At 43.3% G+C, this 22278-nt stretch overlaps 1 protein-coding gene across 12 annotated transcripts in view; it reads right to left on the reverse strand.

The window, feature by feature from the left end:
• Positions 1-1834: 1834 nt before the first annotated feature.
• The window catches only part of INPP5A (inositol polyphosphate-5-phosphatase A), a 402494-nt gene continuing 382050 nt past the window's right edge, over positions 1835-22278 (reverse strand). For 7 of the 12 annotated variants that reach the window (XM_053307912.1, XM_053307906.1, XM_053307907.1 and 4 more), the window contains 4 exons: positions 15247-15358; positions 6306-6374; positions 4016-4052; positions 1835-3831 (listed from right to left, as the gene is read on the reverse strand). In XM_053307912.1, the coding sequence (XP_053163887.1) occupies positions 3722-3831; positions 4016-4052; positions 6306-6374; positions 15247-15358 (328 nt within the window). In that variant the 3' untranslated portion in view covers positions 1835-3721. Of the gene's footprint in view, positions 3832-3964; positions 4053-6305; positions 6375-15246; positions 15359-22278 lie in introns of all 12 variants that reach the window. The other 5 variants (XM_053307914.1, XM_053307908.1, XM_053307913.1 and 2 more) reach the window with 4 other exon arrangements.

Raw genomic sequence — 22278 nt, forward strand, 5'->3', positions numbered from 1 at the left:
TCTGGCAACCCTAGATCTGACGGAGTTGGAGGTCGCAGTGCCTTTGAATGGATCGCAACTCTGTTCAGAAAGAACTGGACCCTTTGAACAGGGTTGGCCAACCCGAGGCCCTCCGGCTGTTGCTGGACTACAATTCTCTTCACCCCGCAGCCTTAGTAAACTACAGCTGGAGATGATGGGAGCTGTAGTCCAACAACAGCTGGGTTGTTAGACTACAGGGTGACCTGGCTTGAGATAAGCCCTGCTGCCCAACTTGTCGCCTGTCAAAGGGGGTGGAGGAAGGCCACCAGCACCAACGTATTTAGTCTTGTTAGCGTCTCTTCCAACTCGCCCAACTTTTCAGGCAGCGCAACGAGGTTTTATCCACCCAGCCATCATTTGTGACAGGTGGGCGCCATTTCGCTTTGTAAGTCATAAATTGTGTAGTCCTGCTTTTTTTTTTTTTTAATATATCCCCTCTCGTTTTGTTTTAAACGAACAGCAACAGACAGAGCTCATAATCATCCTGCAATAATCCGGGTCCCACTGAAGAGATAGGCAACCATCCCATTGGCTTCAAATTACTGGCAGTATAGCCGGACCAATGGCCTAACTCTTGACTAAAGCAGCCGCCTATGTCCAACAAAGAAACACATTTCCAAGCACTCTGATTGGAGACTACCAGTTGGGAGTTGTTTTGCTTCCCTTTGGCAAGTGTTTGATGGGAGGAGGGAAGACGCGGCACTCTGCTATGCAACAGGGTGGTTGAATTGCGTGCCTGCAGCTGCCTTCTCAGGGTCAGTATTTCACCGAAACTCTCCAGCCTAGTGCCTGGCAGGCAGTTTTGTATGAGCTGTCTGTCCACAGAACGATGCCCCAGGCTCAAGATCCCTAATGTAATCATCGGCTGAACTCTCGCGTTTAAACACTTTAATCAGAATAAAAAGAATTTATTACGTAAACACTTAAAGAGGGGGCGGGGAAGAAAGCACAACCTCTCTAGCGGACCTTCTAGGGCTTCCAGCTTCTCGACAGCATTTTTAGCCAGCCCCTATGTAAATAAATCCATTTGCTTTCAGTAGGCCTTAATCTAAAGGAAGTGTGCATAGAATTGCAATCGTAGACATCGCCCCCTCCTCCAGGTATTCGAATGCAACTAACAGGTGAAGCAGGAATACTATGATTTATACACCAGTTCTTAAAACATAGCATTGAAATCGCCTTGTTTCTATGGGATGTCATCTTTCCCAATAAGTGTTTAGAGTCGCAATATTGTTCCTCCCCCTATAGGGTGAGTTGGGGTGTACTCTTATGTACATTTACCTGTGAGTAAATTCCATTGAGCCCGCACCTGAATTCCGAGCTAATGTGCCTGGGATCCAGCTATAACCACCCGCAGTAATTGACTTTAACAAGCCTACCCGCTCCTAAACACAACAGGTGGACTAGCAAGGCTACTTGGAAGTAAGCAAAGTTGACATCAGTTCTATTTATTTCACTGTAATGTCTTTTATTTGGCTCGCCCAGTAGGTGCATGCGATGAGAGACGATCATCTTTGGAAACCGCAAGCTTACCCCTTGGCATCCAAATTGGCATAAGGCTCGCCCCACCCCTTCATTTGATCCAAGTCTCCCTAGGGCTTAGCCCGAGTATGTTTTCTATTATTTAAAGCCAGAAGTTGCCAAAGCCTAGAACCCGTGAAGTGATCATCATAGCGAGAGACTGGTTGAACAGGTGTAGAAAATCGCTCCCTCATACCGTCAACTTCCCACACAGCTGGTATTAGGACAAATAGCTTTCCAGGTCTAACGGGACACAAGTTTGCAAGGAGACACATCCAGAAAGAGAGCACCGTTGTTGTCACCATGAAGAGTTTTATTGCTTGAGAACCAGAACGCTCGTTTCCAAGTGAATACACAAAATACAAACTTTCTCCCAATCCCCACGTCGCTCGTCCTGCAATGTGTCTCTCTAAACCTGCAGTGGCTGGGGGTGGTGGTGATCTGCGATACACACGCAGCAGCCGATTTTCTCAAACCTCTCTCCCTTCTTTCACCTCCTCCCCCGAGTGATTTATACCCAAATGCAGCCTCCGTCTCCCGCCATCGCCCGGTCCCTGAACTCGGTAGTGTTCTAAATTAAATCAATAAGCCTCCCGTTTGCGTTTCATCAACAGATTCGCTAATCACCTTTTAATGCTGTACTTAGCTGTGGGAGAAAAAGAGAGAGGTGGGATTTTTTTTTTCCGGGGTGGGGGGAGGGGGAGAAACTCCCAATCAGCGTTAAGATTTACAGACCCCTCTATCCCCTCCCCTTGCTACAGTCAAAAATTGCTACCTGACGTGGGGCTTTTCTGCTTCTCTTCCCGTGGTCTGATTGTTTTCAGCTAGAATACTTGGTACCAGAATTTGCTACCTAACTAGTGACTACAGCCGGCGGACGGCGAAGAGCTCTGGATCTATATACATTAGGAAAGAAACCCGTTAACTGGTCAGGCATTCCGGATCTCTGGATCCTAAATAGGACGCATCGGAAGCGAGTCTCCGAGAGCTCAACGGCATTTGCCTCCACGTTTTAAAAAAAAGATATCGAGGCGACTCTCCTAAGCACGCACCCAGTCCGATCCTAAACATGTTTACTTGGAAGCAAGTGCCTTTGCGTTCAATCGGATTTACTCGTCAGTGAGTACTTCAGACTACAGCAAGTAAATCCGAATAAACCGTTGGCTCCAGGTAAAAGTAATCGGACTTACTTCCGAGTAAACCTGGTTAGGATCTGGCTGCAGGTCCCGTCTCACCGGTTTGAATGACTTTTAATTCAAAGAAGGTGTGTTTCAGGATTGGGGCATTAGTGACCCACAGCCTTTCCCCACAGGGCTCCTAACCGGATTACTCTGGAAGTCAACTCCCACTGACACAATTGAATTTACAGGAGGGGCTATTTTGGAAAAGGCTATTTTTTTTTCTTAAAGCAGGAAAGACGAACAGTTTATATAATTATAAATTATTTCTATATCTGTGTATATATATCTCTATACACACTCACATACAAATATATAAATATATACATGTTTGTATAGAAAGCAGCTGCTGCTGTGTGATTCAAAAACCATGGAACATGGCAGGATAGTAAATAACATGAGAAAAAGAAGAAGTGGCAAAAATGGCAATCCCCCCCCAAACTTCGACTCTAAAACTAACTGTCCCCAGTTCCCTCCCCACGCCCCAAATCACAGGAACGATAGATCTTGGTCAACAAATAACAAGAATACACCAGGACTTCTATACAAGGCAATGTACAAAATCCCAACCTGCCTTTAGGCTAAAGTAGGCGAGGAAAATTGTCTTAATGTTGAATATTATATATATATAATTTCACATTGACAAACTTTAAAAAAAACACAGTGAAGTTTAAAAACACAGAACATCGCGACTACTAGAAAGTTTGTTTTTTGGCAACCAGACTGTGGCATAGAACACACATCTTCATATAAAAATAAAATTCCACATTTGATGTCACAGGAATATACAAGACGGTGAGGTATGAGAGGTTTTTCGTTTCTTTTCGGGACTAGAGTCCAGATGCCGAAGAAGATAGTGTATGATCAACAGCCTAAAATAATAAGAATTATTATTATAACAAAGTAACAACGCAGCACGCAGAACTTGAAGGATGAATGGAACTGTCGTGGTTTAGGCGATGATAGGATGGACCTCGGAGCCTTCCTCCTTCTCCTCCTCGCTACAAAGAGCTTTCCCGAAAGATCTTCTCGTTTCGGAGGCATCTTTTTCCTGTTGCAGAATTGATTGGCATCTGTTGTTTTTGTGGGTTTTTTCTCCCCCCAAAAGAAACTTTAAAAATCCCCACGGAAATTGGAGGGGAGGGTGGGGTGAGAAAGAGAGGATGGGAGTTGAAAAAACGTGAACACAAGAGGGGAGAGGGAGGGGCGGGGAGGAGATAAGAAAAATCTAATGTGATATTTACCACCACATCACTGCACGACACAACACTTGTGCACATTGGCAATAGGTTTACCTGCCCCAGCGGCTATTCGAAAGGACAGGAACACGGGCTGCAGTCAGGGGAGAGGGAGGGGGAGAGAAAGGAGGAGGTTAGAAGGTGGAGCCAAGACTGGCCCCGTCAGACATCGGACCCAGCAGCAGCCAGGCGGCGGCAAAAGCCCCACAGGGCGAGAGGAATTCTGGAGGGACTCGACAGCGATGCCCACCAGATTCCCCCTTCTCGAGGGGAAGCAAGAGCGGGAGGACTCTCAGAGGAGCCTTGGCTTCCCTGCTTCCTTGTGCAGTCCGCTCCTACTCGGAAGCAAGCCCCCCTGTAGTCAATGGGCCTTGCCCATAAGGTCGGAAGCCCAAATGTTGCTATGCTCAAAGTACACTCAATGAGGAGCAAGCCCAGACCACTCTGTGCGATTTGCTTCCGGGGGCCCACTAGAGGATCTCTTCAGCCGAACTCTGCCGGACTTACTTCCGAGGAAACTTGCTTCAGGCTGCAATTCTATGTGCACTTGCCTAGGAGCAAGCAGCACAGAATGCAGCGGGTTTTCTGCTGAGTAAACGCACCGATGTTTACTCAGAAGTAAGTGCCATGTGATCCCAGTGGAATCTCCTTCCAGGTCAGTGGGCTCCTTGTTGCACCCTCAACCCTCGGCTACAAGGGGAGAGGGGGCTTGGAAGCAGAGGCACACTTTGGTAATTTTGGAGTTTGGCCGTAAAGGCCTTTGGAGCCCCCCCCCAAGTTAAGCATCATCCCCCTACATACACACATCCCTGATAAACGCAGTATTTTTTTAACATGTGGGGTATATTTATGCAAATATGCAGTAGCAGAAACAGCACACAACTTAACTTATCCCATCCCACATTTTTATTTCCCCACTCCACCCCTCTGTTTCAAAAGCACCGGAAGAGGTCATAACCATATTCAGCCACCGGCACAGCACAGGCCAGCAGCGGCCATGTCACCCAGGACAGTTGAAAGAGGATCTGGGGGCCCCCAGTGGGTGTGGAAGCCCTAGACTTCGGGTAAGAGCCCCACTGCGTGGAAGTGTCAAGTTTGCTTCGTATGAGAGACTAAACGGACACTTCCCCCCTTAAAAAACCTAATTCATCGGTGAATTCAAATGCCTATTATTTGCATGTATCGTAGTTCAAATGCAAAACGCTTCTATCCCTGCCGGAAGGAGAAAACAAAGGATCCTGCACTCGTGGGGGGCGGGGAGAGCTTGGTGTAGTGATTAGAGTGCTGGACTAGGACCGGGAGACCCGAGTTCAAATCCCCATTCAGCCATGAAACTAGCTAGCTGGGTGACTCTGGGCCAGTCACTTCTCTCTCAGCCTAACCTACGTCACAGGGTTGTTGTGAAAGAGAAACTCAAGTATGTAGTACACCGCTCTGGGCTCTGATATAAATGTAAAATAATAATAATGTACAGGGCCCCTTCGTTCCAAGTAAGCGCCGTTTTTAGGCCTGCAGGCTTAAATATCCATAAATGGCCACACATGCAGGGGGGCAAAAGTGCCCCGCCCCATCCCAACCTCGTGCTCTGCCGGTTTCTGAATTCACACAACGCCTGAAACGAAAACGTCCGACTTTCCGGTGCCGTAGGGACTGGGACCCTGACTCGGGCATCTGGAAGAGACGCACCTCCGCTTCCAAGGAGCTCACTTCTGGGAGAGCGAGCCCGATGCCCGCATGAAATCAGCGGGGCTTACTTCCAAGACGCAGCACGTTAAGGCTTGGGGTCCTCCTTTCGTAAGTCCCCCAGTCTCATTTTCCGGCTCAGGTGGCACTTGAAGCGCACAGCCAAGGCCATCTTGGCAGCGGGTGTCCCAGTTTGGAAACGACAGATGTCACTTGCAACTAGGTTTGAGCCAGGGATCCTCTCAACCCCGGAGGGCTCGACTTAACTCTTCGGCGCCTGCGCTATTCACCCTCTCTTCCCCCTTTCCAGTCTCAAACACACATCAATTCCACAGAGAACTCACGCTGTTCTACTTCCTCCACGTGGGTTTCAGCTTCCTTCCCATTATTCTTCTGCCCTTGACTTCAAGTATGGAGCTAGGCATATTTACTCAAAAGTAAGTCCATGGGGCTTAGTCTTAAGCAAGAATGCACAGGATTGTCGCATCCTCTGCAACAAGAGTCTCACCTCTTCTCCCCCACCCCACCTGCCAAAACCAGACGGGATCTAACTCCTCTTGTCAGTCTTAGCAGCTAGCTAGGTGCTTCCAGATCCCACAGACAGATAACCGCCACACATCAACCCCCTCGCTAGCCACAGTCACATGTGATTGAACGAGGTTACCTTGTGGTCCCCCATGCAGACATTTGGTCCAATATGGTCATACACCACTAGCTTCTCATCGTTTTCTGACTAGGAAGGAAAAGAAAACAAGCATCTAGTCACTACGGATCTGTTTTGAAAATGATTTGCATGGAGACAGTCACAAGCATGTAAATTGCATTTCCGCAAGGAGAAGGCATGGTGTGTGTTGCCACTCCTCACCCCTCAAAGGTCATTATGATTAAGCAGATCTCTCACAAGGACCAGAGTCGGACTAGTGCTATTTGACTTAAAATTTTATTTTAGCCATAGAAAGGAAAAAGGTTGAGTGCTTCATATCTGCAGGGATTTGTGAGATTTGCCCTTGGGAACGGGCATGTGTCCCTCTGCTGAAGAAGTCTTGATTTGTTGCTCTGCTGAAGAAGTCTTGCTGTATTTAATGTTGACAATAGGAAATCTGTTTGCATCTGAATGGTATTTGAAAACAAGTCCAAATGCAGCCAACTATCTTCCCAAGTCTTTAGTGGAAAGCTTTACGGTTCTCAGATGGTCACTACATTCTTCACCCAAACCCTGACTACCTTTTTAAATCTAAGTCACTATCCAGCCAAAATCAAGCACATTTAAGTCTTTCCCCTTGGAATTAGGGGGTTGAGTATAACTCATTGCTGTTAAAATCAACCAGACTTAAAATCCTAACCTTCTGCATTGTATGCATGAACACTTTGTCAATTCAATTTCAATTTGGGGGTGGGGGGTCTATGACTAGTATAACAATACTAAATTATCTACATATATGCCACACATAACAACCAATCTCCTTTCTACCTTCTGCTACTTGTTGAGTAAGTTACATCTTATACAAACTGCAGCACAGAATTTGGCCACTGTAAAAGTTATCTCTGACTTCTGATCTGCCAACAAATATGACAAATAAAACATTCCCAATTGCCCTGAAAAGGATGACAAAAGGGGCTTTATAAATATGTTATGAATCCTTTGATAAAATTTACAATTTAAAATTATATGCTCAGTTGTTTGACTTTGTCTGAATTGTGCCCACAGTTCACAGCACTCACATAGACAAGAGTAAGCACTTCCAGAAGGATAATTGGGTTGTCCTGTGGCACCTTAAAGTCTAACATTTTTATTGTAGCACACACTTTTTCACGAACTACAGCCCACTTCATCAGATGCACAAATCATTAATATGTGCTCTATAAGGGGGTGTCAACTAACTGAAGCAACAAATCAATTCACTTGCTTGGCTTTCATTGGCCAATTAATTAACTGATTACAATAAACACGCCAGTATCTCAGTGCAGGAGATTCTGGCCTCTCATTAATGAACACAGGTTTCTCTGGAGCATGAAAGCAAGCTAGAATCCTATGTAAACTTACCTAACAGTAAACCCATTAAATTAAATGGGATTAGTGCAGAATTAGCATGCACAGAATTGGGTTGCAGTCCAAAACACACTTAGTGGGGAGTAAGTCCAATTGAATTCAGTGCAACTTACAGAGTATGCAGACAGGACTACAATGCAACGAATGCACACTTTCCCAACCACATCTATGTGGTAGGGAATCCCACGAACAATGCAATCTTAGGGCTTACTCTTGGGTAAGCATGAATATTTGATTCCATAAGGTTTATTTCTGAGCAAGTGTATACAGCATTGTACTGTACATCCAATACAACTGATTTCCAAGGCATTTTGAATTGGGAGAGTTCAGTGTAATGCTTAAATTAACAGATGTACTTAAACTATAATGTTGCTTTTGCTGAAAACACTTGTCAGTCTTCATGGTACTGAAACCGATATTTTTAACCCACAATTAAATGCCTTAATCGATTAGCCAAACTGATAGAGATTAATGCTTTCAGCTCTAATCCTATTGCCAGATTTCGTATCAGCCCTGTTTAGATTTAATTAGGGTACTGCCTGAACAAAAATGAAAATGCTGAGGGAAAAGGGAAGGTAAAACTGGAAGGAAAAAAGCAGAAAACATACACTCTGTGTTGTCATTTATGGAAAGGTATTATTTTGCCTGCTCAAATATTCAATTTCTCAACATATATATTTAGGAGCAGTTCCCTTTGATTTCAGTGGACCTGGCTTTCAATCCAAGGTGCTGGGGATTGCATCTTCAAAATGCAGCAGGAAGGAACCATTAAAATCAATGGGAGTTTTGCCATTGACTGAAGCAGAATTGTGGATCTTTACACAAATGCCTCTTAAAGTGAGTACTGACTGAACAGTATTTTTTTTCCTTCAGAGCCCCATGAATTATTTCCCCTCTGCTCTACACTTGTAGTATATTCCCTTTATCTTCCCCTCTTCTCTTCAAACAAGTAATGAAATTGACGACAGGGCTTTACTATTGCATCGACCACCATCGCTGACCATCTGCTTTGTTTGTCTAGCATAATGACCCTGCTAAAGCAATCACTTAAGAGAGAGAGGGACTGACTTGCAATTTCTCGGGCTGGTTAAACTGCAAGATAATTACATCTGGAACCTACACTCTCTCCCCAGATCTTTCATATATATATACACATGCACATAACTGCAGCTGCACTTGCAAATAGTTTCCCATCCTCATTTATTTCAGATGAAAAACAGTCAAGCTTTTCCTCATCTGTAATCAGTCAAGTTTGACTGGGCAAGAACTTTATATATATACAGCTGCATTTGGGACTATAAAGTTAAAACTGAATTATCTTTAATGCAGTAAGGAAGCGTAGGGTCAAATTTGCTTTCTAGCATGCTTGCCTAGGAATATATATCTATATGTATCTACACACACACACACACACGGAAAATCCTAACCTTCTGCATTGTATGCATGAACACTTTCCAATATTTCAAGCTCATAATGCCACCGCCATCGGAGGTGGAGATACATTCATCAAAAGCGACTTGATAATTTACAAAGGCAGCATCAAATTGTGGATTTTCAAGTGCATAATCTTTAGACAGATAAACAAATTACAGCAGCGCACGGACAGAAACACGCTCCACTCAGCTGAGCATTCATTACGCCATGTTCTCAGGCAGTTCTGTGACTCCTGAGCAGCGGGCAACCTTTGGTGTGTTAGGGCTCAGCAAGCATAAAATAACATGCTGGGGAGGTAACCGACCATGGCATGATAAATTAGGTTGTGCTAAAGCTGTTTACAGCCCCATGTCTGTACAATCTGTAAGGCCTAGTGTGCAGAGCCTGGCGTCCTGGGCTGTCTGCTAATTTGGGCATAGCAAGAATCCCTCATTCCATACAAACAAAGAAGCCCAAATCTGTAGGGCTAAAATTGTTGTTTTTGCAGGGTGGTGGGACAAGGAAATACTACTTCTACTACTCTTAAATAACAGTTTAAAAAGTGGCATTAGAATGCTATACAATTTTGTTTGCTCCTATAAATCAACCTGAGAGGTAGGCCCTATTGCAGATGGGGCACTGAGGCCCAAGAGACAGTGGCTGACATACTGCGCAACGGTATGTCAGCTTAGCAAGGTTGCAAGCATACAAGTTGCAATGATCTTACATGAGAGTAAGCCCACTGGAAATAATTTTTTATTTTTATTTTATTTATTGTTGCATTTATATACCGCCTTTCATTAAAAACAATCGCAAGGCAGTTTACAAAAGTTAAAAAACATACAATAAAATGACAATAAAAGTATTTAAACTAAAAATATAAAAACAAACCAAATTTAAAATCTATAAAATACAAGCATAAAAACGATACAACAGGTAAAAACCACACAGAAGCAGCAATAAAAACAATTATGTAATGGGCTTACTCTCATGCAATGTAATTTGTGTATGCAATGCTGCTAGGCTGATGTACTAATGTACAGTACGTCAGCTCATTAAGTTGCTAGCCTTTGCTCTGGCAGGGCTCCTGTGCTTTAAATAGCTTGCCCACCGACCCACCCTTGGGAGAAATGTAGGAGGTGAAACTTCTCCCAGATGAAGTGATGATAAAAAGCATTATCTTAAAGTTCTGCCTGCTGTGCAGCAATTAAAGGCACAGGCGCTCTGCCAGAAAAAGAAATTAACTCTATTTACTTAACACCACACACATTTAGTCCTCAACAGAAGGAAACTTCAGATCTGCCAGATCCAAATGATCTGTACACATGAGATCAAACAAGCAGTATCACTATCCCAGGGAGAGTCCTAGTGTTTTAAATATACCTGGTTAAAACACTCATCCTCACATACCACTCAGGGGAATCCTGGGCTTTTCATCAATTACATACCTGCAGTTTTTACAGTTACTGAAATCCTCAAGATCTTGGGTGAATTAGCAGGGAGCTTTCCTAAATATTTCCACACATTTATTTTATTCTCAGCAGATGTTTTCATTTTGCAAAGGCCTTTACAGTCTTTTATTTAGCTCATCATTACAAAGTAGATCACCGTTATTCCCACTTTGCAGTTGTGGAACTGAGGCTGAAAGATAATGCCTTGTCCAAAGATGCACAATGAGTCCATGGAACTGATGGGATTTGGCTCCAAAGTGTTAAGTCCAACTTTCTATTCACTGGTTAATAAAGCTATTTTATTTTAATAAGCCTTCAATGCACTTTAGCTCTTGTCCTCATTGAAAGCCAGTTCATGTGATAAAAAATCATTCATAACTGCACAACTGGTCCAGTAAGGCATGTGGTAAAGTGGTCATATCCATGTTTGTTATGTGCCCCAAATACTGATCAGTGCCCAGTGAGGTGCTTTCCCCCTCCACTCGTGTCACACATGGATAGAATGCTTTGACTAGCGAAAAAATTCTGACAGCTCCCACAATTGTATTAATATGTAGGCTATATGTACAGGTGAAACTCGGAAAATTAGAATATCTTGCAAAAGTCAATTAATTTCAGTAATGCAAATTAAAAGGTGAAACTGATATATGAGACAGACGCATTACATGCAAAGCGAGATAAGTCAAGCCTTAATTTGTTATAATTGTGATGATCATGGCATACAGCTCATGAAAACCCCAAATCCACAATCCCAAAAAATTAGAATATTACATGGAACCAAGAAGACAAGGATTGTAGAATAGAACAATATCGGACCTCTGAAAAGTATAAGCATGCATAGGTATTCAGTACTTGGTTTGGGCCCCTTTTGCAGCAATTACTGCCTCAATGCGGCGTGGCATGGATGCTATCAGCCTGTGGCACTGATGAGGTGTTATGGAAGACCAGGATGCTTCATTAGCGGCCTTCAGCTCTTCTGCATTGTTTGGTCTCATGTCTCTCATCCTTCTCCTGGCAATGCCCCATAGATTCTCTATGGGGTCAGGTCAGGCGGGTTTGCTGGCCAATCAAGCACAGTACACTGTATACTTTTCAGAGGTCCGATATTGTTCTATTCTACAATCCTTGTCTTCTTGGTTCCATGTAATATTCTAATTTTCTTGGAATGTGGATTTGGGGTTTTCATGAGCTGTATGCCATGATCATCACAATTGTAACAAATTAAGGCTTGACTTATCTCGCTTTGCATGTAATGCGTCTGTCTCATATATCAGTTTCACCTTTTAATTTGCATTACTGAAATTAATGGACTTTTGCACGATATTCTAATTTTCCGAGTTTCACCTGTAGACTGGAAATGCTAGTCAGAGGGCAAGTTGGTGGATCCTACACAAGTAGTGGATCCTCAGAATGGCTGTTCTATTGTACCCTGGTATTTTCCAGCATTCTTTGTAGATTGTCCTGAGTAGCAGGTTTTTTAAGCACTGTACAGAAATTATGGGGGAAATGTTATGGCATTTGTAACACAATTTACAAATATGGAAAGAATGTCCCAACATTTCAGAAACTACAGTTTTATTGTAAAAATAGCGTATTAAATAATGTACTCAGAAAATGAATACATTATCATATGTGAAATACAGCTGGTGAGAGAGAAAATGTGATTATAAAGAAACTAAGGCCTCATTCATATTTTGCCAGTAGTAGTAAGGGACTACTCTCATAATGCATGAAGGAAGTAGATTATATGGGTGGGACTGTTGCATCATCACTCCTTATGCCAGAGTTGCACAGCCCTAGTGGGAGAAGTAGCAATGTCATCATCAGCCCTACCCATGTGAGTCATATTTTTACACACTACTAGAGCGACATGGGAACACACAAACCATAACAGTTTTCATTCCACAACTGGTTAATGTATGAAACAGAACTGAAATTTTTTCTTTCTATTACTAAACATTAAATAATAAAGAGAAAAGGAAAAGGTAATTAAGGGCCACTTAGAAATGGCTAATGATTCCTGTTGAACATAGCTAAAGCTCCAGTAAGTTTGAGGGTGAATTTTTTCTTCTTCATTTGAAGAATCTAAGGCAATTCTCAAGTGTGAAGTTGCAGCTATGTTTCAAAGTGTATCTATTTGACTTCAGGAAACCCTCTGCCATACAAAAGTGATTTGAATCACTTTGGAGGTGACAGCATGAGCTCTTGGATCCAGTGTTGCCACAGCCTCTCAACTGATGTGATTAGGGTTAGCAGTCTGATGAGAACCATGGATGGGAGAAGTTCATGTTTTGACATAAAAGCTGAGCCCTCCAGCCTTAAGAGCAAATGAGTCTGTACTGCTGGTACTATACAACTCTCACTCTGAAGTTCTGGTAAATGGAGGCAAGCAAATGTACACTTTTCTGCTGCAAACCAGGATCACTTACTTGTTCTGTTCTTCCATCCAAATGGGAACATCAGGGGCAATTCACACAACCACAGCTTACATGGTGAAATTAACCTGAGCTGACATGATCAGTGCTATTTTGGTGTATTAGGCTGGTTTGAGAATAATCCAAAATGTGACCAGATGGAATTCACCATGTCCTAGTTGTGGATTGTACCCACTCTTCTTGCCCCATCCTGGCTGCTTCTTTCTCTCTCCTGGCCGCACTATGGTATTAACCCCACCCAGGCATGTGGGCTGGTCATTTGCCGAGCTCCTAATCCAGCGAATGTCAAGCCTGCACACCTGGGTTTAATGCCACAGTGGGGAGAGGTGAAAGAGAGAGGCAGCCGGGACGGGGCGAGAAGAGTGAGCATTTCTCTGCCCACTAGTCCCACCCGTACTGGTTGCTTTGTGGAGAATTGGGTTCTCTACAGTGAGAGATGTACACTACTTCTAAAGCTCTGATAAAACTCTAAGCTCCAGCTTTGTTGCTGCTGTGGCAACATGTCTGTAATTTAAATAACAGTAAATGACAAAACTGGAGGCAGAAGAAAGGCAGGTAGCAGCAAAGTTTATGTAAGTGACAGTGCCAAAGTGTAGGGGTGAGACTGTTGTGGGAAGAAGGAGTGACCAGCACTCTCTATGTCTTTGGAAAGCAGCCCATCTGGCAATGGCCAGATCAGGTAAGCATAATTGCTTCTCAACTAGCTGTTGCATATAGCTTGGCTAGGCCCCAGGATCTGCCTACATGTGCCTACAGGAGGGAGGGAGGAAAAACCCAGAAAAGAATAATGGGAAGGCATCTGTGCTTTGCCCATGGCTCTGTCAAATCAGGCTCATGAATGGAACACTGGAAAAAAGGAAATTAACTCTAAGTTCATTAATTAAAATGCAGAACAACCTCATTTATTTGAACAGCCTGAGGGACATGCAAAATGTTTGGATATTATGGGGGAATGCTTTGCACATAGGATTGTACTGAAGTTGAGTTCCATGAAGCACACAGAACCAATTAATCCAGAGATAAGGAGACCTGGACAGTCCAAGATCAGTCAAGACAGTTCTAAGTAAGTGAGAGATACTTTTTTAAAGCTCTCAAAATTCTGTGCATGTAATTGGACAAAGAATTCCTGAATCAAACATGGAAATTTACCGTTGGATCTCTGGCAAATAATTCTCAAGTAAGAAGTGCATGTTTAGCAAGCAATTATCTAAATGCAAATGCTTTTTGCAAGCAACCATTAATGTTCCTGAATGAAGCTATACCGTGTAAGCACAAAGTATGGGCAGCACCCAGACTAACACCACTTTTGAGTAAGAATATTCCATTTGTGCAATGGGGGGAGCTATTTTTGCTAACCCCCTTTCCTCTGCTACCTCTGGTTCCCATCATCCCATATATCCCTGAGAGTCACCCAGCCATCAGGGTCATATTTTCAGAGGGCATTAGGGCAGCCCCTTTCATTGCATGAGTAAAATGTTCTTACTAGAGAGCTTGGATTATCTATTCCCTATGGTTATTATTTCAGTATTTGTTAATAACTGAATTTTCTTAAGGATAACTGAGAATTACAGGGATATAGAAAGTATGTGGTTTGTGTGACTATAAAGAACAGCTGAGGTTTTTTGGCTTATTTTTTATAGCTTGTCTAACTCAAAATAGGCTATTTTGACAACTGGTTTAGATCTTGCTAATAAAAATTCCAGAAACCCCCAAAACTGAAAACAAACTCCCAACCACACACATAGGCATTTGTATGAATATTTGTATAAATCTGTATAAACATCTGTATAAATAAATGTACTTTAAATAATTTATTCCAATTTCAGAAGATGTGGTGGGGTAGCATGAAGCAGGTTAGCACATGCCAAAGGACATTTGGAACACAGAAAGTGGCAATGTGTGTGTTGGTAATTTCAACAGGTGGTATAACTCTACACATTTCAGGATAATGCCCTGAATAAAATATATTGTCTACTGAATGTATATTTTATATAGCTTGTATTGTATTGTATTTGTGGCAGTGAAACCTCCTTACCTACAAATATTCTTATGATTACCAGAAACATTTCAATTTATACCCTTTAGTTTCTCAGCTTCAGGAGACCCTGGTCACTCTCTCAAACTATGAAGACTAGAAAGTTGCTCTTAGGAAAACTGTCTTAACTGATCTTGGACTGTCCAGGTCTCCTTAAAGCCATGTGCTATCTGATCGTTTAGTTTTCAAGATTTCCCCGGCAGTGTAAAGGTAATTCTTACCTTTAGAATTAGCTCTTTGGCAGAATGTGACATCAGGATCCTGTCACACCAAGCTGGACATCTAGTGTTCATGTACTGCATTCCCTGGCTACAATCTTCACTATATGGATAGCTGGAAAGGAAAATGGGGGGAAAAGGAACACAACATCTCTTAGCAATCAAACTATTTACAAGTTACTTCACTCCTGCTAACTGGGCAAAGTAGCATCCTTTAAAGTGGAGTTTCTGTCATATTTAGCAGGGGGGTAGCAACAGTCCCTGTTTAGCCAGCTGCCGTCCTTTCAGTGGCTATTGCTGGTGTCTTCCCTTGTGTTCCTTTTTAGATTGTGCGCTCGTTTGGGACAGTGAATAAACTTCTAATTCCTTTTGGTACACAAACCATTTTATGAACTTATGCTGAAAAGTGGTATATAAAATATTATAATTAATGGGCAACATCCAGACTAGTTAATCATGACAAAGTACCATTAAAATCAATGGAGTCCCATTAATTTCAATAGGACTAAGTTATGATTTAGTCTGATGCTACTCAATAATACTAAATAATAATGTTTTTGCAAAGCAGACTTATCTATTTTCAATTCTGATTTTTAAAAAATATTTTTGAAAAATACAAAAGGTTTCATCAGTGGGGAAATGAGTTGACTAGCAAGCCAGAGGCTGCCAGTTCGAATCCCCACTGGTATGTTTCCCAGACTATGGGAAACACCTATATCAGGCAGCAGCAATATAGGAAGGTGCTGAGAGGCATCATCTCATACTGTGTGGGAGATGGAAATGGTAAACCCCCTTCTATATTCTACCAAATACAAGCACAGGGCTCTGTGGTCACCAGGAGCCGACACTGACTTAACTGAACACTTTACCTTTATTACTATATTTAAAGCTTTGTCTTGCAGATGTGAGGATCTCATAGGCCTGGAAGGGACTTTGGAGGCCTTCTAGTTCAACTTCCTGCTCAGTGCAGAAATCTGTTGCACATCCTGGCAGATGGCCATCTATCCCTGTTTGAAAACCTCCAACAAAAGGAGAGTCCACCACTTCAGGGGGTTGTCTATTTCACTGTCAAGCAGCTCTTACAGTGCGGGAATTCCTCCAAACATCTAGCCAAAATCTGCTTCCTTGTTCTAGTCAATTAGTTCTAGTCCTGCTCTCTGTAGCAACAAAGAACCACACCATCTTCAATGTGGCTGCCCTTCAGATATTTGAAGAAAACTATAATCTCTCTCTTTAGTCTTTTCTTCTCTAGGCTAAACATATCCCACTCCTTCAATTGTTTCTCATAAGAGTTGGTTTCTAAATCTCTCACTGTCTTTGTTGAACCTGTTTTTTTTTTTGTCTGTCTTTGTTGAACCTCTGAACCTGTTTTCAGTTTATCAATATCCTTCTTAAATGTGGTACCCGGAACTAGACACAGTATTCTAAGTGATGTCTGATCAGCACACAAGACAATCGAACATATTAGTTTGCATGATCTGAACACTATGCCTCTATTAATACAGCCCATGATTACATTGGCTTTTTTAGCTGCCGTATCACAGTGCTGTGATAAATGGCTGTCTTCTAATTTCAATAGGAGGTAATATTCAGCACCCCTAGAGATGAGATCCTGAATTATTGCCAAGTCTCTTGTTTACTGAGCTGCGTATTATGTAAATGTTAAATTATACCATGCTTGTGAAAGTGAAACCTCACCAAGAACTATGCATTTGCTGAGGAGGAAGGGGCTGTCTTATGTATAAGGCAGGTTGCAGCTAGGAGTGGGGGCAGCTGACCGTGCATAATCCTTCCCTTGCAGTGCTGCTCACCTCACCTTTCCACAGAAAGAGAGACATACCAGGTGGTGGGGGAGGGAAGGTGGGAGATGAGAGGTCAAGAACCAAAGGAGGAAAGAGGCAAAGCAAAGGAGCCTCTGCCACATTCTGCAACTCAAAATCCCAACCATGATTGTCATCAGGTTTTGGGGGCCCCCCAGCAGCATGACCTCCAATGTCCCCTCCCTAGCAGGTGCTGCTGCTGTCTGTGGTGGTGACAGATCTTCTTTGTTCCACAGTCAGAGAGCAAAAGGAGTGGTTGCTGCCACTTGCCACCACCTATTGATTGCTTTGCTGCAGAAGTGGCAACAGTGCAAGAGGAAGGAGCTGCTGCCACCATCACAGAGAAAGAGACAGCAAAGGCCATCTGTAGCTGCTCTTAGTTACCATTGCTATTCACTCATTCTCTGAGGTCATTCACACAATCAAAAAACTGTGTTCTACCTGGGTTTGGGAGCTGTGTGTGCTCCCAATTTCCAGTTGTGTGGAAGTAAGGTAAGAGGAAAACCTGGGTAGAAGTGATTGTGTGGAAGCAAGGTAGGAGAAAAAGCTACCTAGAAGCACACACAGCTCCCAAACCTGAGTAGAACACAGTGAAGCTATTCTGATGATCACTAGAAACCGAGCTAAGGGAGCCCAGCCCGGTTTCTCAGGAGCATCAGAACCACCGGGTTCTACGGTGGCTAGCCTGCATAACTCCCCCTCCCCTTAAATCAGGTTAATGAAGCCAGCGCTCCGTTAATCTGGTTTTCCTGGTCGTGAGATGCTGCAGCGTGACTTCATGTTCACAAGGAGACTCGTGACCAGGAGGCTCCTACAAGCCTCCTGGCCTTGGTAGTCTCCCCAGAATGCCCCACGTACTTGCATGGGGCATCCTGGTACTTCTGGGCGGCCCCCAATCTCCGCAACTGGCTCCATGACGGAGCCGGTAGTCATGTGGGTGGCCAATCTGGCAGGGCGAGCACTTTGCTCATGTGCGGGCTAAGCCTGCTCTCCCTGCACACCACCTTGAGGCGCTTCACTTTGATCGTGTGAAGTGCCTCAGTTTTTGATTGTGTGAATGAACTCTCTGAGTAGATGAGTTATTTACAGAAGCCAGGAGGTAGCTGCCGCCAGCCCTCTACCTTTTGTGTGGTGGATGGGGAGAAGGGCCTGATGCTGCAGGTGATGGGGCAGCACCGAAGAGGGAGTCACCAGAGGGGGCTCAACACTTTCAAGGGCCTAATTCCTGCTGTCACAAAAGAGAGGGCAAATGGCAGTGGTCCTCCTCAGCAGTGGTGCATGCACTAAGGATTGGGCCCACCCTGGATGTGCAGACTTCAGCAGTTGCTAGAGATCAGGACATTTTAGACCCAATGCAAATACCTTATTAGGGCAAGACCAAATGCAAAGTGCTTCACATTTATAAAGACATCTTCCTGATTCTCAGAGTTTTTAAAATCTTTATCTTACTGTGTCCTGAAAGAATCATAATGGATGAGGAACCTATCAGGTGCGAGAAGGCAGTGCAAGGCTATGTGCGGCCCCCCAGAGGTGCACTGGAATCAAATCCGGCCCACCACCCGGATTGAGTTGGACACCCATGTATTTGGGTTTGAGAGCTCATAACACATTTTAAACAACTAGTTCATCCAATAACCTGATTGCTTTATTTTATGTTAGAGCCATTATTTCATATCTTACACAACCTGGGTTGCCATCTAGTGTACACTCAACAGCTAAACATGACTCTCAGATGAACACACTTGTATGACACCAGTATTAATTGCATGCACATTTTACATTTTTTAGGTGTATACTTAGAACACTGTAGCAGTACACACACCAGACACATTTGCTGCCTTTTTAAAACCAAGGACACATCTATGTGGATTTCTTATAGAGATTTGATTCATTCATTCATTCATTCAGTTCCCAGCCCCTATAAAGGACATATATATACCAGGTCTCCAGCTAATACAGGTTTCCTCCCCATACATAAAGGAAAGGAAAGGTTGTGCTGTTGAGTCGGTGTTGAATTCTGGCAACCACAGAGCCCTGTGGTTTTCTTGGTAGAATACAGGAGTGGTTTACTATTGCCTTCTCCCATGCAGTATGAGATGATGCCTTTCAGCACCTTCCTATATTGCTGCTGCCCAATATAGGAGTTTCCCATATTCTGGGAAACACACCAGTGGGGATTTGAACCAACAGCCTCCTGCTCCTTAGGCAAGTTACTTTCCTGCTGCACCAGCAACCATATATATTCCAGTTTCTGAATGTATTTATGTTTAGGGCATGTTTCCTCTCTTTCCCCACACCAACCCTATTTCGCACCTGGCTCCCACTGGTGGACCTCAGGGTTTTAGTAAAAATCAAATTAGATCCCACCAGCATGAAGTCTGCCCACTCTTGATTTTAATTATGCACATATGATTCAGTAGCCACCATTGTAAGTTCAGAAAACAAATCAGGCTATCACAGGGAAGTCCTAGCCAATGAAACCATAGACAAGGCTTCAGTTTCACTGGACTGTAATTTACACAGTATTTATGATAATGGTGAATAAAGAACTGTTGGAATGTGTGACTGAAGTTGTTTCTTGATAAATGCACATGACAAATTGATAGTCCTAAAGCAACCACTACACATTTTTGCTGAGGGTCAAATTACACATGACACACAAACAGAGTTATGGAATCCGGTAATCCCTTTTCTGCTTGAAAAATAGCGTTGGGGAGGCAACTGAGAACAGATAAGAAGCACATGGGGATGGAGGAGGCAGTTCTTTTCCTATCTACTGTTTCCCTGCTTCAACCATCCCCAATGACTTTCCCCCACCCGCTGCAGTTTCAAATACTCATTTGAAATCCTGCACAGGGAAAGATACTTGGGGGGTGATTTGAAGCAGGGAAACTGCAGATTGGGACAGGGTTAAATGCTCACCTACCATCTCTGGTTTTAATTGCAATTTCTCTGCAATTTTCAAACAGAAATGGAGCCATCTATGTAGTTTGGCCCTGATTTTCCTAGAACAGCTCTAAATCACTTTGTGATTGTATGAAGAAGCAAGTGACTGATGTACTTTGCAAGAGTATGCTAGCCTAGTAAGACTACATTTGCACAAAATGCATTATACAAGAGTAAGCCAATTAGGCTTAGTTATGTGTAAGGCAACTTGCATAACTTAGCAAACTGCACAAACACAACATTACCAGGCTGACGTACTCTTGCACAGTATGTCAGCCAGCATCTCCAGATGTCATGAAGTGCATCTGCAATATGTTTTGTAAGAGGGCGGTTTGGCTTCAACTGTGAGGCAGAGTCGATGCAAAACGAGCAAAACTGGGCTAAGGGAGCCCAGCCGATTTTGCATGAATGTATAGCCAATCCCGGCGGTTATACAGCGGCAAATCCGCCTATTTAGCCACCCTATTAAATGAGGTTAAGGGAGCGAGCACTCTCTTAACCTCATTTATTTGCTCATTAGTCAGCTGCAGCTGTTGGCACACTTGGGGAGGGGAGGCGGAATTCCCATAATGCACTGCACATTTGTGCAGTGCATTATTGGAGTTCTGGGGGGGGGCAATGCACAATGGGTGAACCGCCCGCCCAGGGAAGAGGAGATAGTCTGCAGTGTGGGAGAGTGTAACCCACTCTCCCCGCAGACCGCCCCGGAGCTCTTCTTACTAATCGTGAGAGGAGGTATTTTGTGTTTTCTACATGTCTTTTCATTCTCTTGTGATACTACATGGTTGGTTAATGCAGAAGGTTCCAGGTTCAATCCCTGTCTGGGAAAAAGGCCCTGCCTGAAACCTGGAGAGCTTCTATCAGTCAGTTAGACAATACTGTACTAGAGGGACCAGCAAATCTGACTCAGTATAAAGCAGCTTCATTATATGTTCATAGGTAAAGGAGCAAAAGCTTACTAATGACAAAGTTTTGGCCAACTCCAACTCAGTTAATTCACATATCTGAAGCATGCAGAATTTTTGGCCTTTGGTTGAGAGAATACTATTTTGGTATTTATCATCAAGCATTTAGAGACAAATTTGTGTGAAAGGTAAGAACATGGAGGAGTGCATTTTGGAAAACAAAACAAATATATACATAGGAAAAAGAGTGCTGAAATCGATTCTGCTTATTGCTGAATTCAAAAAGGCATTATTGAGGCTTTCAATACGAAGGTTTTAAAATAAGATTTGTGGGATTGAAACAGAAGATGCTTTCATGCTTGAAGAGAAACTTATTTACCACCCTACTTGGTGTGTTATTATAAAACTGAGATGCATAGCTCTCCACCAAATGGGTTTACAAGCTAGACTGCCATTAAAAAGATTAGCCGTGGCAAACAGCCAACTAAAGTGTACTGAATGTATTGGAACAAATCAGTGAACTCAGTACCTTTTCCACCTCATCTAACCTAACAAGACTCATTTTCAAAACATATTATGAGAATTCAATTTGCTGCTTCACTGCCATACAGAAGTACAGCTTATTTCTGAGTGTCCACGCAAGGCTTTGATGATGTAATATTCTTGCTAGCAAAAGCTCTTTGTTTGCAATTTAAGGGCTGACTTTTGCAGGCAACCTATTAAGGTAAGTCTTCTTTTAAGTTGTGCATGAACCTGACATAACAAAGTCTACTTTTATGAGAGAAGTTGTATGAATCAATCATATTCCAATGCATTCACCATTTTCATAGTATTAACTCTCTGGGTTTTAAACTTATGCTCCATGCCCAACACATATGGCGAACGGTAAGTCCTGCAGAATTTCAAGACAGCAGTCTATATATTCCAAACCCTGGTATTTATGTTTTCTTTAACAAGCTCACTGTTTTTACAGAGCAAATTTCTTTAGTGCTTCCTTTAGCGCACTCACGTGGGGCATCCTGGGCCTTCCAGTGGCTGCACGGCCCCCGATCCCCACAGCCCTGTGATGGAGCTGGCAGTTGTGTGGGTGGCTGATCCAGCCGCCCAGGGCTCTGTGGGCAATCGTCTGCGGGGAGAGTGGGCTAAGCCAGCTCTCCCCGCAGACCTCATTTCAGCGAGTCTCACAGATTGTGAGACTCGCCTCCATATGTTTCTGAAATGTTGTGGAATTCAGACTCCTATTGTTGGCTCTGCCTACTGACTCACTAGTCTCCATCTCCTTGGAACATCTGAGGCTGTCTCTGTTTTCAGCTGTGAGATGTTGGTGAGTATGAAAACATTGACAGACTAACATGATCATTCCC

The sequence above is a fragment of the Hemicordylus capensis genome, chromosome 3, assembly GCF_027244095.1.
Source record: "Hemicordylus capensis ecotype Gifberg chromosome 3, rHemCap1.1.pri, whole genome shotgun sequence".
NCBI classification, from domain to species: Eukaryota; Metazoa; Chordata; class Lepidosauria; order Squamata; family Cordylidae; genus Hemicordylus; species Hemicordylus capensis.